Here is a 16,670-nt window from a genome sequence, read left to right on the forward strand (position 1 = left end):
CTATAAAATAGTCTGAACCATTGAAAACTAAAATCGATAAAATTCAGGACCTACATGTGTTACTTTCAAGCAAGGTTTTCTATGCAAACAGAAAGGCAAAAGGAAAGGAAAAACAAAATATATTCTTCCTTCCTTTTCTATACCTTGAATTCAAGCTTTGTGTATTTAATATAAGGGGTATAACTTTTTGGTGAATCCTCAGATATGGGTGGCAGTTTTTCTGTTAAGAGTCGATTTGGCTCGGCCTCGGGCACCTCTTTACTTTCTGTTTATACACAGCATTAGAAAACAAATAACATGTATACACGAGTTCCTCCCATAAGCAAGAACCATATGGTCAACTTAAGGACTAGAAAGAACCTTGAAGTAACCTATCATCTGCCTCTCTCCTACAAGAATGTGAGGCAAGTTCAGCCATTTTCGCTTTTAAAGAATCAATCTGAAAAAGAAATTATACTTTTTGTTGAGTATGATAATAAACCATGTATTCAAAGTTACGACATGGGAGTGAATCTAATAGATCAAGTCTATGAATCAAAAACTCAGACAACTGGAAGGAAAGCCATAGAGGACTAGAGTAAGCATGCGTTAAAGTATGAATTTGCACCTCTTCTCTCAGCAATTTGATTGTTTTGTCCTTATCACTATCGCATTTGCATTCTTCATCAGCTTTTTCCTCCAAACTATTTTCTGGGACACCAGAGTTCAAATTCACATCTACATCTTGACCATCCTCTTGGGAAGAGATATTGGTCAAGTCATGAACACCTTCTGTGCCCTGCATTCTCTCAGAATCAACACTCCTCAAAGTTTCATCAATCTGTGCATTAGGACTCACGGTAGAGGAAGAATCTTCAGCACATTCTTCTTCATGTTCCAGTATAGTTGATCCTATACTCACAACATCCTCATCAACATTGTGTACAATGTCCTTACTTTCATTCATTAAAGTGAAGCTATTATCTCCAGTATTTTTTGAGGTATGTGTGGAGGATTGGTTATTCATACAAGAAGAGCCTTCATTTCCAGCATCTTCTTTAAACATCCAATCCATGGGAAACGGGGATGATAGCTTCTCTTGGTGGCAGAGTATATCATAAGAGAGAACACTTCCCAAGGAATGACCATATATGGAAACCTATACAAATGTGAGATAATTAACAGAGCAAGCTCTGGGTACAATTACTATTTATGAATGGAACATTGAATATTGAACCAGTTACCTTCCCATCATAACCAGGATTCCGCTTTAGAAATTTTAAATATAACCAATTTAATTGGTTTGAGACCTGAAATGCAAGTTATTATGAATATTTCAAAACAAAAACATGTTTTTGCTATCAATCCAAATAAAGTGGAAGGAAGAAGCACAGTTTCTATCAAATGAAACCATGATTACCTTAAATGGATGTTTCGATGTTTCTTTATCTCAAAAGATTGAACATAAGGATCAAAATAAATACCAAATTTTACAAAAAGGGTCACTGTTATCAAGGTAGTAGCTACAGGGATGGCATATGCTTCTATTCGCAATCACTTTCTCTATAAGTTAAGAGGTTTTGTGATTCCCACCCTTCTATAAAACAGCTAAGATCAACTACTATTACATCTACATTTGCTGAACCAATAAGAGATTCTTTGTCATTTTTCTGCATAAGAAAAATCAACTACATTCCCATAAGAGAGGAGAAAAGGCAACTTTTTTAGGTGCAATAAGAATGCTATTCCCATCTAGGACCCAGACTAAAGAGATATTTGAAACAATCAAGCAGCCGCATCATATGTTTGATAAGGATATTATTTCCATCTAGGACCTAGACAGAGATTTTGGAGCTACCAAGCATCCTACCATGAGCTACACCCGCTTGGTCCAACTTGGAGGCTTGTGACTGGATTATACATCTTTGTCTTTAAAAAGGAAAGATCAAACAGCCTTAACAAAAGAATAGTTGATGAGAAGGTACCGAATTAATAATATCCTGACAGTAGATGGGACTCATGTAATATAATACATCATGAACTGTTGCACTCAGCATGACACGCAAACCCCGTACACCATCCAAAGTAATTTTCTCAACCGCAGCCTCACCACTAAGCTTCAAACCCTTTCTCCACTGAAAGAAGAATCATCATGTAAGGTACAATGTTTTCATAAGCAAGAACCAAGTAAAGCAGAAGCCGAAAAACAAGAAGTTAAAAGAGAAGAATATGCTGACATAAGAAGAAAAAAGCTAAGATTTCAGAACACATACAGATCTAGTCTGACAATTCTTTTCTTACAACTTTTAGCATAATCATGAATTAACAATCAGTTCATAGCTATACGAAAAGAGTTAGTTGCACAGTTTGTCACTAAAAATCCTGGTCCTGTAGGAGTATTCTTGAAGGACTTTCTCTTTTTTATGAAAAAAGAATTATATTAGAAAGAAGTAAATAAAGAGCAAAGCCGAAGGACGAGAAATTAGCCTAAAAAGAAAGGCAAAAATGAAGCACATCAAAATAACAAAGCATTCTTCCGAACTACATCCAAATTGGGGGCAGTCATATCGGCCCCTAGCATGAACATGCTTGTATTTAGTTTATTTTCATGCACAAATTATAGTGTCCCCTTTTCTTTTTGAGAGGATGAGGAGGATGTCCTATTCTCCACATTCATAATTTTTTCATTCTTCCTTCCTAATAAAGATTCTTTCCTTATTAAAAATAAAGCATTCTTTGAAAATTTTCTGGCAAAAGGAAGTATCTCCCTGTATTCTCCTTTTGCATCTTGGGTTGGATCCTAACTCTTGATAATCTAAAGATGAGAGGAAATAGTTTCATCATTGATGGTGTTTTAATGCAATAGTACAGCCAGATGACCATCCAACTTGCTTCTGTGGTGCCTCGTCTCCACAGTTGTGAACTATGCTCCTCATTTTTCAATTTCAATTGGTAGATAAAATGATGGGTAGCAGCAAGTTTATGGTGTGATGATGCCCCTGTGCTGAGAAATATAGGAAGAGCTTCATCTCACAGATTCCCTGGCTACTTTGCAGGTTGTTTGGAGGTAAAGGAGTAGAAGCATTTCAGATCACTATACTTTTAGCATATTGGAAATTCTAGCTCCAAACTCTTACGGTTCTCGTTTAAAAGTCATCCTCTTAGCTTTATGAAGTATCTAGGAAACCCTTTTGACGGTAAACTTCCATTCGTTGTAAACAGGTGCAACTACCTTGGTTTCACTACATCCCAGCTTTTTTTCTCCTTAAAGAAAAAGATTGTTGCTAATCTTTTTACAAGAAAGATAACTGAAACCCCTGTTTTTATATCTTTCTCCTCGATTTCCAAATGATGACAAGTCCTAGATTGCATATATTGCATTCCTTTAGCGCCATGTTGTTCATTATTACATCTTCGAGCTGGAATTAAGGCTCATATGCTAAGTTCAAAATCCCGCTTGCATGTTTGAAAGCTTGTTAAAAATACAATGAAAATAATATGTTGAGTTGAGTCCTTTTATTATTGGCTTAATGTTTCAAGATATTAGTCACATAACTCTACCATTTCACATCTATAAACAAATCAAGCATGTTTAATATTTCCAAAATTGATACTTCAGTGAAGATGCATCATAGTTATTTAAGAGAACATCAATGTGACGGCATCAATTGGACATTGCCCTTATTTTATATCTAGAAAAAGAATATATCAATCTTGCAAAAAATAATCCCATAGTAATATGGAAAAAGAGGTGACCATATGTTTACCTGACATGGGATAAAAAGAACTCTCTGAGTTCCAAGCTGATGTGAAGTAAGGTGGCTTTCTGCAAGACTTGCTGTGATATGGCGAAAATTGCCAACATCATCAACCAAATTAGATTTCTCCAACCTCTGACCAATACCATGAACCATAAAAACAAGGTGCCGAACAGGAACCTAGAGCAGTGAACATGAAACCTTATTGCATTTTCATTTGAAACTATTAAGAAACTGGGTTTTCATTGGCAACAATATAGGAGAAGTCCGAAAATAAACAAGTAATTAAAGTTCATAAAGAAACCAGAACAAGTTGTAGCATCATAACCAAGCTAGTCCATAAAAAGGGAAATAGACTAGAAAAACTCAAAGAAAATACATAACTAATGTTTCACAAAACTAATTCAAGGACAAAATAACAAAGTAACAAGAAACTAATCCAGTAAAATGGCCTTTCTTTGAAATAAAAGTATAGAGAAATCCAGTAAAATGGCCTTAATAGCATAATAAACTGGGATAATTTCAACAACCAGAAGGTAGTTACAAGAATCTAGGAAGATCCCAAAAGCTCACACAAGACTATAATGCTAGCAAAAAATATGAAAAGTTCTGCCTTCTTTATGCATGCACATTACTTTTTCTTTGCCCAAACAGGTGAGATTTGCTACACTGAAGTTACCACTTCCAACCACAATTTCCTAAACATCCTGAAAGAAATTAGTTTAATCTAGTAAACCAAGTATAACCATTTTCTCTTCTCTCTCTCATGGGGAGAGTTTTCTCATTTCTGTTTCTAGATCTGTTTCATTGGCAGGTGCTGGGGAAAGAAATTAATTTAATCTAGTAAACCAAGCCTTTAGATGCTTGGAAAAAAGAGGAAGAGCCGCCATTGATCATAACTGCAAAACTAGTTGTGGTGATGCAAGATTTGATCTATTTTCTCCACTTATCCCAAAACCATATCTATACAACAAATAATCCACAAAATTCCAGCAAACATTGTCAAAAGCCTTCTCCATATCCAATTTACAGAGTATCCCAGGCCTTTTGCTGTGAACCATCTCATCAACCATTTTATTTGCAATCATAAAAGCATCAGAAATCTGTCTCCCAGCAACAAAGGCATGTTGGCATTGATCAATGATCAAATAGAAGATTTTTGAGAGCCTATTAGCTAAAACCTTTGTAATCAGTTTATATAAGCTGCTGACTAGGCTGATTGATCTGAATTCACTAATATCTTTTGCTCCCTCCTTCTTGGGTACAAGGACAATGAAAGTGGCATTCATGGATTTCACAAGGGAGCCTGATCTATGTAAATCAGAGAACATATCCAGGACATCTTCCTTTATAAGAGCCCAGAAGGTCTATAGGAACTTGAGATTGAAACCATCAGGTCCAAGGGTCTTATCCCCATTGCAACTGCGAAGCGCATCCCAAATTTCCTCCTCAGAGAAACAAGTCTCCAACTGTATGCGATTAAATTCGTCAAAGCTTTCAAAAAGGAGGTTATCCAATTTAGGTCTTTCAAAATGATCCTCCTTATAAAGATTCTGGAAAAAGACTTTTGTGTCTTCTCTCATGAACTCATTGCACAAGATAGAGTTTGCCTCAATATGCACCTCCTCTACATAATGGTTCGCAAGGCAGCGAAAGAACTTCGTGTTCCTATCCCCCTCTTGCAGCCACTTCTTCCTAAATTTTTGTTTCCACGAAATTGCTTCCATATGAAGACTGTTTGCCAAATCAGTTTTAAGCTTGTTCCTTTTTGATAATTCCTCAAGGCAGAGACTCGAGGAGCCCTTGAGAGAGTCAAGGTCAGTAAACTCCCTCATGATATCATTAATGTCTCTCATCCTTGAGACCAATCTCTTTAGTCCAAGTTTTTACGTCAGATTTAAGTCTTCTGAGTTTGAAAGCAATGCTATAACTAACAGTACCCTCAACAACAATATTGTTCCACACTCTATGCACTAAATCCCTGAAACTGTCAACCTTCAGCCATTTGTTCTCAGACCAGAAGGGGACAGATTTAATAACATCAGATACAAGAAAATTGGGAAATGATCAGAGGTGGGTCTAAAGTGTACCTTTTGGACCAATCCAGGACAGTGCAGCAGGAAATCGGGAGCCACCAAGAAATGATCAATTCTGGAAAAAGAGGGTGGATCTCTTTGATTACTCCATGTCCACAGGCCCTCATTAAGTGGCAGAACAATCAGGTTGAGTCGATCAATATGTTTACTGAATTCAATGGTACAGGAGGCAGAGAATTATTCTCTCAACCGCTCATTATGCCTCAGAGTCATTTTGAAATCACCCCCAACCACACCCTTGTTACCCCATCGGTTCAGACAATCAGAAAGCTCATTCCACAACAAAGAGTGCTCCTCTGCATTCCCTCTACAATCGACATCCAAGAAGAACCACTCACCACAATCCCTTCTGTTTGCAAAAAGACAAGAAGAAGTAATCTCACCAATGATGGAATCTTTACATTCAACAACCTCTTTGTTCCACATAAGGAGGACACCCCCAACTGTCCATTTGGTCAGAAGCGATTGCCAACCCAAATCCTCAATACGCCAGAGACTTCTTACTAACAAATCGCCAACGATCTCCATCTTGATTTCCTGAAAACAGACAAATGATGGTTTCCATCTGCTGAGGCAACCTTTGATAATATTCGTCTTCTTACCATTGTTTAAGCCCCGGACAATCCAGGATATCAATCATTTAGATAAAAAAACCCCTTCAAGCTCTTCTTACTTCTACCATCATAATTTATCGAAGATTGCAGCCTCTTGAGTTCCCTTGACCCACTTGAGCTTTGTTTCTTACAGGTATTTTCCATGGACTCATCCGTTTCCCTCTATTCCCACATCCTTTTTCAAGTTCGGCAAACAGGAGCATGGCTTGATGTTTAAATCTGTCAAAAGAGACTTCCAATGATTTGTTAACATGCCGAATGTTTCTTAAAAACCCAGGTGGAATATATCTGCTCGTCGCAAGCTATGTCAAAGTTCGGGGAGCTAGAACTAGGAACCAATGATCCTTCAGGGATAACTTATCTATACTCTGCCTCAGACATTATCATGATTTCTAGGGCAAAAACGGGCGAGAGAGGAATGAACACACCTGTGAAATATGATCTCTCGTCCGCCTTAGACTTGTCAATCTTGGCAAGAGACATCGGTTCGATTTCCTCCTGGTCATGTATTTCAACAATCGCCACAAAATCGTTCAGCCTCTCCGGGCTACATGTGCCAACAAGCACCTCAGTTTCAAAGCCTTCCATTACACTCAACTAACTCTCCTCCCCAACTGAAATGATCTCCTCCTCGACCAAAGAAGTTTCTTTTAAAATCCAAGTTGGGTCTTTTTTCTTGGGCCACCAGACCCATTTCACTCTCGAGCTTTTCTTCGTCTTGGATCCTTTGTTCAGGCTGCCTAAATCAAACCTTCTCGGGCCTTTTTTTCCTCACGGCCTCTTTACTTGGCTTGACATGCTCAACCAACTTCCTTTTTTCTTCTCTTGTAAACTTTGACTTACCTAATGGACAGAGCATCGGGACTGGGTCTGTAGAGTCAAGCCCAGCAAGTTCTACCTTGTGGTCATCCGGGCAAAGCCTTAAATGTGTTTCCCGGGTTCGAGTCGAGTTTGGGAGCTTCTGCCCTACCCGAATAACAGGCGCCGCACCTGCCTGTAGAGTCTCAATGAAAGTTTTCCCTCCTATTGGTACTGCCTCCTGTTGAAACCCCTGTTTGCAGTGGGGGCAATAGAGAACCACCAGTGCAGAAGGAATAATAACAGGTCCCGGGTATCCCAACAAAGAAGGTTTGGGCATACTACCTCTTTCTTCTGGATGAACCAATGGGATTTCTGCAATCTCGAACATGAATTTCATCACTCTCCACCATCCTCCAGCTTCTATGCCTTCAGGGATAAATATTCGGTTGAACATCTTGCCTTTTTGTTCGGAGAAGATTAAGAAGCACCTTTGTAATACCCTGCCTATCACTGTACTAAAATGATCTTAAAACTCTATTTATTTGGGCATTTGGCCGCCTTAAATTTAAATTAATTTATATTGTTTAACATTTTTCAATATTTGTAATTTTCATTTATTTTTATTTTTATTTATTTTATTATTTTTATTTTTATTTTATTTTATTTTAAAATATTTTAATTTATTTTATTTTATTTCAAAAGAAAAATTTAGAAAAAAATCAAAAAACGGCGAAACAAGAGAAAACCTACTCACAGGAAAATCCCGCAAGAAAGCAGTTTGCCCGCGCGGGCGCTAGGCACTATGCGCACGTGCATGCGTGCACAGTGGCCGTGGGGTGTGCGCACAGCGCGCACGTCCCATCCGCACGCACGCACGAGACGTGCACACAGTGCGCACATCCCTTCCGCGTGCACGGGGCAGGGTCAGGACCTTCCCGCGCGTCTTGTCGCACACTAGCAGGCCGTCCGCGTGTCACTTCGTGCACGAACTGTTATGGCACACTGTGCGCACGCCGTCCGCGCAACAAGCCCTGTGCGCTTGGGGCCTACACATGCGGCGCCCAATACGCCTAGGCCCTGCGTGCGCGACAACAGGCCTATGCGTTTGCAGGCTAGCCTACAAGGCAGCGGCCGCTGCTGCCTTGGGCGGCACGCCGCCGCTGCCGGTGGAGGAAATTTTCCTCGTTTTTCATGCCAAGAATATTTTTTCCTTTCTCTTCATCGAATTTCGCCACTTTGCGTGAATCCAATAATTCCGAAATTTTATAAATTACTTTTCCCCTTCTCTGCCTCTCCACACTTCCATTTCTTCCCGTTTTCAAGGGTTTGGAGAGAGAGAGAGAGAGAGATAGTAACTTAGTGAGAGAATAAGAGAAAAAAAAGAAAATACGGTGAAAAAGAAAACATTAAGGTTTCGATAAGAAATCTAGTATTACTTTCGACGTGTTAAGAAGTATTTTTAGATAAGCAAATTTAATATAATTGTTAGTTTGTCTGTTTTGCATACTTCTGTGTTCAAATGAGTCAAATTGTTCTGATTTTCAAACATGCTATGTGAATCACTGACACTTGATAAATTTACATGTAATATATGTAATATGTAGTCCGTAATAATAAAAGTAAAAAGAAAAGAAAAAGAAAAAAGTAGAATGAATCTTGTATGGTCCGAAATATATCTGTATTGACATCCATATTGCATCAAGTGTCTCGTTAAACTTTTTATCTATGAGGGGTATATGTTCCCCTTACCCTTTGGGGTATCTGTTTCCCCCTCCCCTATCTAATTTAGAAAGACGTAAGAGAATCGCTTCCAATAGATGACGGTATGCTCTCTAACGAGAGTGGTATTGCACTATCTGTAGGAGTCACCCGTGGCTAAATAATGCCGTAACTATAGATATTTGTTAGAATCACTATGGTTGGTACAACCGTGATCATATATCGTACCATGATTTGGCCAACCGGAAGTGGGCTTAAACAAATTGCCGTATCTGTATTTGATCTTATCATTCCACTTGCGCAGTTGAAAATCTGTATCTGCCTTCAGATATGGAAGTTTGTAACGATTTCGCGAAATATGACACGAAAAATCTATGCATTTCATGATTTATTTAATTTTCTCTACTATTTGGCATGATATATGTACATTTGATTTTTTGTGCTAACATACTCTTTTGATATTCAAATAAATAATTTCCTTTTCTAATGATAAGTTAGGTAAATAAGGAAGCTAAACGATGAGATAAAATAATAAACTTTTGAAATATTACGATATTAATTTACTACTATTTTTCTTACTGAGTATATGAAACTCACTCTTTCCATCTCTCCCCAAATGAGGAAGAAAATGAGAAATCGCAGGCATATCTACTCTTGAAAGTTTATGAGGATCCTATAGATCTACAAGTCTGAATGCATAACTGTTCCCGCACTCTAATGAATTCCAGTAGCATAGTGAAAGAAGTGACCTTATGTTTTATATTTTGTAGCCACTTCTAACCTCAGTGATGTATGTATTTGAAACATTATATATATATTTATAAGAGATTTGTTAAGCTTTAATTCTGCTGCATAAATATTATCATGCACTCGTTATTCTAAATCTATATCTGATACTCATTTGTCTTAATTGGCACCTGGGATGTCACAACCCTCGTCTGTTCCAGCATAACGCCAATCAAATGGTGCACTTTTGACCTTTTTTGTTCTTTCCCCATGTAACTCCACCCTTGTACCAGTAGAAATTGCTAAGCACATCGACAAGCCAGTTGACGTCTTCTTTGTCTAGACAAATTGTAACTCCGAAACCCTTGCCATTTTCACATATGCGTAGACCTTCAAGATCTTTCCCATCGTAGGCGACATCAAAGGACTTCCTGCCGAAAAGGATGAGCTTTTTGGTTTGGTCCCACGACATCTAGTACTCTGAGGATGGGCAGCCGTTGAACCTTGTCACAGGCGATCTTTGGGTCGTAAAAAGCGAGGCGGTGCCCTACTGTAAAGTGGCCTTTTTCAAATTATCAATGACAGGTTCACAGAGAGAAGAGAGGATAGAGAAGAGAGAGAGAGAGAGAGAGAGAGAGAGAGAGAAAGAAGGCCAGGATAAGAACAAACAAAAAGATCTTAATTTGGAAATAATTTTCTAGTTAGAGAAATTTTTTATAGTTATTATTATTTAATATTCTTGATTTATTTGGCTTATTCAGGTAAATTTTAAGTTACGAGAAACTTAGTTGTTTGGATAGAGTTTTTTTTATCAAACCTTTTGGTTTTCTCTTTAATAATTTTGATATTTTCCTTATTAGTTATAATTGATATGTGAATGAAGGTTAGTAGCTGTCAATAAATAGAATAGACCATGATGAATCAAGAATTTCTCTACTCCATGTTCATTCTTCCTTATTATTGTTTTGGTTAACCTATCCCGTTCAATCTGCCTCTTCCTGTATTTCTTCATGTTAACCTCTAATTTCCTCTAGACCATGATGAATCAAGAATTTCTTTGCCCCATGTTCGTTCTTCCTTATTATTGTTTTGTTTAACCTATCCCATTCAATCTACCTCTTCCTGTATCTCTTCATGTTAATCTCTAATTTCCCCTAGTCTACCACTATTCCGTATCTTACCTGAATTTCCACTACCCTTATACTATCCAAGACAAGTTAGTTTTAAAGATACTTGTCCTAGATCATTTCTTCTCTTTTTCTTTTTTTTTGAAGCCAAGAGCTTCACAACCATATGTTGCTCTAACTCAAGATTCTATTAGCTATCACATGTAAACTTTTCTTTTTTTAAGGTGGACAGTGGAGAACCGGATCCAACCAAGGCATTTTGTAAAGCATCCACATTATCAACAGAATGAAATAGAAAATACAAATCAAATTAAGAAATTTACCTGTGAACAGTAATCATCCATCGCTTCCTCCTTTTGCTGCCGTAATTCATCCTATATACAAGTGCAAGAGAAAAGAGAGTTTTTTATTTTATAAGATGAGAACCTACCTCACCTAACATTTTCAGAAAGGAAAAACTAACTTGATAAATAGTTATCAATAACAAATAAATCAATTTTTTACATCAAAAAAACAAAAAAAAAAAATAGATCTCAAGAAATTGACAAATTGCATCTAATGTCCTTGAATTATTAATTTGCATTCTATTTACGTCCTTTACTTTTTTTATTGTTCACGTGAGGTGTTAGAATCTATATCTACTGTTTCAGTTAGATTCGTATTTCTAATAAAGGTAATTTTGTCGGATCCACACAAGATCCCTAAATATAAGAATGAATCCGCAAATATAAGAAGAGGATCAAAATCTTAATATAAAAGATTGCTAGTTTTTCTTGCAGAACCATGGTAAATGCTAGTATTTCTCCTTGAACTATGCAAGTGATTCTGACAAAAACCTCTCACATATTATGAGTCCAATAATATTTCAAATATATATATTATGCGTCCACTAAAGAACTGCATGTGGCGTAGATAATCACATATCATCACATTAAAAATCTCACGGATCAAAGCTAATCTTCAATGCAAAAACTATTTTAATTCTTTTTTTTTTTTACCTTTCAACTCTACGGTGATATCAACCATAATGGGCAATCATTTATACTGCTCTTGCTACAAAGTAATAGAATTTGTGATTAGTAAGAAGGGAGCCCAAAGAGAAAGACGAAAAAGAAAATTTGTGTAATCCTCTAACTGCCATACTAGATACTAAGATATAAAAAAGTAAACACCTAATTAGAACACAAGAAAAATAAAAAAAGTGAAAGATGTAAATAGAACTCCATATGTTCAAGGACATAAAATGTATTTATTCTTAAATTTTGAAAAAAGAAATAAGATAAGAAAGGATCCCTCAAATATTTAATTATAAATTTAACATTCCTATGATCAAAACATAGATAGAGATGAGAGAAGTGTTTTTAATAATGAAGTGAAAAAAGACTAAGACCAGCAGAAACCTGTGTTGGTTTTGGAGAGTGAGATGCAGAATAACCGCGTCTTAGCTTAATTCCATTTGCACTGAAACTAAGGATGCTCGAAAAACCCGAAGCATCAATATTAAGCCAAGCCTCCCAAGTATTATCTTCTCCAGTAAAGAGTGCATGAAGTCCCTAAAATTTCATCATCAAGACAAGTTATGCCCCTTGCAGAACAATGAGTTAAACTTATAGGATCTCTGTTTCCATAAATTAATACATACAGGACCAGAGCCTTGCAACTCAACTCGAGCTGCAAAAAGTCCTGAAAGCTGAAATGTCCTCCGGTGCCAAACCTGGAGAGAAGTCCAACTTCATCCCTATTACTTTTTTTTAGATAAAACTTCATCCTCATCATTGCCGTGCAATTGAAAAGAAAATTATAGACCTAAAATTTAAAGCCTAAATTCATTAAGCAGAGTGAAAGAACTTTTAAAATAACAAATAAATAAAAATGGGTGCCGAAGGAAGTACTGCAATGGTTAGAAAATTAATTATTTTGAAGTTCTACAAGTTAAAAGAAGCTAATGCAACTTCCTCCATCCCAATGAGCTTACACACTACGTCAGCCCAGACACAAACAACAGATGTAATGAAAGAGTAAAAGGAAGAAGCAACACGTACGCATTAAATTTAGCAAACAAATTATATGGGATGCCCCTGAAGATCCATGAAATTCAATGATTCTTAACTTTTAATTTTAACAGTTTAATTCCCAAAAATGATTTTGAACAGTCAGATAAACATCAGGGACCTCAACTCCTTTTCTTTCCCTGGGAAGACTTCTGGCCCAACTTTAGCTCAACTAACCCAAAAAGATAAATAAAATCAAAATAGTAAAAAACCTGTCTCCGATATGCAGCCTCTAATTGTTCAGCCACGTCTTCGCGAAGTGGAAGCCAATCTAGGCCCCCCTTACGAGCGAACCAGTGACCTCTTAATACACGCCGATTTTCCCCATTCCAGTACACAGGAAAGCAATGTCTTTTGACCAAATCTACCTGCAATACAATATATATATTTGCATGTATAAATAACTTTCAGTAAGTATCCCATGAATGAAGAATTAAAGAAAAATTTTGGAGGATCCTAAAAGCATGGATAAGTAACTTACTTAGAAAATCATAAAGAGCTGAACAAAGAATTTTTTATTAAGAAAATTCTAAACAAAGTACCTCATAGAGCCCTCCCTTAACAGGAACACCAACTCTCTCTTCTTCATTTTCATATAACTGGGTTGATCGAGAAGCCTCCAAACAAGATGTATTAGATTGCATATCTGACTCCTTACTGGAGATGGCCCGTGCCCTAGGGCCTTCGCTGCATTCTGCATACTCTTTCCACCAACTAGAAAGCAGCTCTTCCTCTCTCTGTAAATTCGTAATCAACAAACAAGTGTGAATTTTTTTTTTTTTAAATAAAAGAGAAAAGATATTATTCACAAAAATACCAAGGAGGTATCACCCAAGTACATAAACTAGTTACAAGTCAATTAAATAGTCCATGACCATTCCCAGATCCTCCCAATCATTAATGTCATGACCAAACAAAATAGATCCAAAAGTATGTATCCATCTATCTCTAACATATGTAAAATTAGTCTCATTGTCTTCAAATGCTCTCGCGTTCCTTTCCTTCCACACAACCTAAAAAATAGTAAGTGGAATTAGAAATAAATGCTTATTTTTTTTACACAAACCCGTCCAAGCCCACAATTCACTATTCACATTCTCAGCCATAACCCAATTCAACCCCAACAGCCCAACACAGAAATCCAGGAAACTGATATATCTCAATTACAAGCTTGTAAATATACAAATTAATTAGACGTGAACCACTTAAAATTAATTCTCATCAAACATCACTATTGTGGTAGGTATATGTTATATACACAAAATCATGTGGTGTGAGAAAAAGAAAAAAAAAAAGTGAATTGGCAGATAAAGGCTATCCTAATATTCCAAAGGAAACTTTCACCATTTCCAGGTAATCCATTAGACACATAGAAAGGAAAGGTGAATTATGTACCAAGATTGAAAATTAAAAGTACCTGTAAGAACGATGCCTCCATTGCAAGAGAATCTCTCATTCCAAAACGAAAATAGTCACCCTTCCCCACAATCTCAGTGCGAGGGACCGAAGCAGCTAGCTCTTTAGACGTACACAATTACAAAAATATCATCAAGAAATTTTGAGGAATCTAGTAAAAGACATAACTTAAGCTACTGAAAGAAGATAAATTAAAGAGTCTTCTATATAAATTTAAAAAGCAATACAAGTTGTATGGTTAAGATCCTCACAAACTAACAAGACCTAACAGGGACCAAAAAAATTGATGCCATTCACAATTATCAAAGAGATTTCCTAGAGTATATCTCAGATTAAAAAAGGACCTGCTGAAGCAACAACCATCTTATTTGTCCCACAAGATTACACAAGCTAAGATGAGCAAAATATTGGCTCTATTATTCGCGTCATGTATTTCAAGATACTCCAACAAGTTATCCCCTATAAACTAACATAAAAACCAATTTGAAATTGAACTATATCAGCTAAATTTCAGGGAAATGGCTGGATCAACTCTTCTCCTTGAGGCAAAAAAATCAGAGAGCACCATGGACAGGCCACGCATATTCAAAGCTGATCATTTTACGCTTTAAATGTTTGCAATACTGAGTTCAAAAGGCTTCCGTGAATGGCTTGCAGGCAAGAATCAAATTGATTTTTTCTCAAACCAAAGATCCAAAGAAAGCTTTTAAGTTAAGCGGTCAAAGAACACAGAACTAAAGCCAAATAAAAAAGAAAAAAAATGCATTGAAACAGATAATGGAAGTTCCGTTCCTTCAAAGGAAAGTTTAGCTCCCTGCTTCCCCTACAGTATCTCATATACCAGATAAGACATCTTGCAATCAAACAGACCAGAAGTTCTCTTGGACAAGAAGGAAAAAAAATCTATAAACCATGAAAACGTTCCAAAATGAGTTAAAACTCACCATTTTCAGCCAATGGGACCTTGCAAAAGTACCACCTCACATCGCTCCCATCTGACGGACTTGAAGTCACAGCAAGATACTTCTGTCGGCCCTTGGAGTGCTCTATTACATCCTCCAACCTCGCAATGTTTGATGGCGTGTTCTTCAACAAATCAGGGGATGTTTCGTCCTCGGTGCTGGTCCCTGAAACCCCATGATTTGCTTCCGAATCGGCCATCTGAACTGTTCCTAAGCGAAGATTATCAGTTTATTAGCAAATGATAGCTTTCCTAAGCTAATCTTCAATGAAATTGAATAGAATTTTCCAAACAATCCATGAATTTGGGTGGTAGAGTATCAAATGATTTTTCTTCTAATTGGCCAAAAATATGATATTCCAATTAAAAGAAATAAGTGTTCTATTGAAGAAAGCATAATGAACTTCATTCCGTTTGAGTAAACAATAAAATGAGTTGTATTGAGCTTCCAGAAGAAATCAACTCGGAGCAAACAATTCAAATTGAAAAAATAGTCGATTTCAACCCAAAGCGAAAGATTAAATAAATAAATAACTACAGAGAGAGAAAGAGAGAGAAGATGATTGAGAGGGAAGATATACCCAGAGAAAAAATATTGAGAATTTTAAAAAGCCCTAAGCAAAAGAATTCTTCAAGTAGTACAGAGAGGAGAGAATATAAGGAAACCAAATGGACCCGTCAAAATTGAGGAAGGGGATGAACAAAAACCCAAATTTGGAGGAAAAGAAGATTGTGTAGAAGAAGCAAGAAGAAGACTGACAGCTGGGAATTGAACGTCGGTTTCAACCAGAGAGTGTCATCGCATGTCCCGTCGAAAAATGGAGGTTGTTGTGTTGCCGTTTTGGGTTCCCTCGACGTCACGTGGCACCCTTTGCTAGATGACATGGCTGCCACCTCAGAAAAGCGCCAACATTTTGTACTATTTACTAAATAAGAGATACCCGTTCACATATTGTACTATTATTATTTTCTATTATATTTTCATTAAAAATTTTAATTTATTAATATCTATTAAATTTTTACTATACTATTAATAAATGATTTGAATGTAAATAAATTTTAATATAATGTATTTTGGTGTAATCTTCTTTTTTTTACTATTGCTATATTTGTAAATTTTTTTAACAAATGTTTTATGTCAGCCTAATTTTTGTAATGATAGAAAAATTATATTACCATATATTTGATTTTGCTTCTTGATTTTCTTTTTCGGAAAAGTTAAGAATTTTCATCTGAAAATTGTATATATTTCACAGAATCTTTAAAAAATGAAAAAAAATAAATCTAATACGCTAAAATATAATAAATTATTGTTTAGTCTTTGAATTAGTTGTAACATTTAGGTACTAAATTTTTTTTATAATTTAGTCTTTAAATTTATAAAATTGTTTTATACAATATTATTTACAAAATTGTAACCAC

The 16,670-nt window shown here is 36.4% G+C and overlaps 1 protein-coding gene across 14 annotated transcripts in view; it reads right to left on the reverse strand.

The window, feature by feature from the left end:
• Positions 1-16,122, reverse strand: part of SGR2 (shoot gravitropism 2 (SGR2)) — a 56,415-nt gene extending 40,293 nt beyond the window's left edge. For 8 of the 14 annotated variants that reach the window (XR_015817945.1, XR_015817944.1, XR_015817943.1 and 5 more), the window contains exons 1-14: positions 15,830-16,061; positions 15,232-15,453; positions 14,289-14,389; positions 13,414-13,608; positions 13,084-13,239; positions 12,463-12,534; positions 12,221-12,373; positions 11,144-11,194; positions 3,747-3,917; positions 1,965-2,114; positions 1,224-1,289; positions 608-1,138; positions 361-439; positions 144-265 (exon numbers count right to left, since the gene is read on the reverse strand). Coding sequence is in view for 10 of the 14 variants with exons in the window: in XM_088216301.1 (XP_088072427.1) it covers positions 144-265; positions 361-439; positions 608-1,138; positions 1,224-1,289; positions 1,965-2,114; positions 3,747-3,917; positions 11,144-11,194; positions 12,221-12,373; positions 12,463-12,534; positions 13,084-13,239; positions 13,414-13,608; positions 14,289-14,389; positions 15,232-15,448 (2,064 nt within the window). In the remaining 4 variants the exon portion in view is untranslated. Of the gene's footprint in view, positions 1-143; positions 266-360; positions 440-607; positions 1,139-1,223; positions 1,290-1,964; positions 2,115-3,746; positions 3,918-11,143; positions 11,195-12,220; positions 12,374-12,462; positions 12,535-13,083; positions 13,240-13,413; positions 13,609-14,288; positions 14,390-15,231; positions 15,454-15,829 lie in introns of all 14 variants that reach the window. The other 6 variants (XM_088216305.1, XM_088216308.1, XM_088216307.1 and 3 more) reach the window with 4 other exon arrangements.
• Between the last annotated feature and the right edge of the window lie 548 nt (positions 16,123-16,670).

Source organism: Carica papaya, chromosome 3, assembly GCF_054855325.1.
Source record: "Carica papaya isolate Zhongbai chromosome 3, ASM5485532v1, whole genome shotgun sequence".
NCBI lineage: Eukaryota > Viridiplantae > Streptophyta > Magnoliopsida > Brassicales > Caricaceae > Carica > Carica papaya.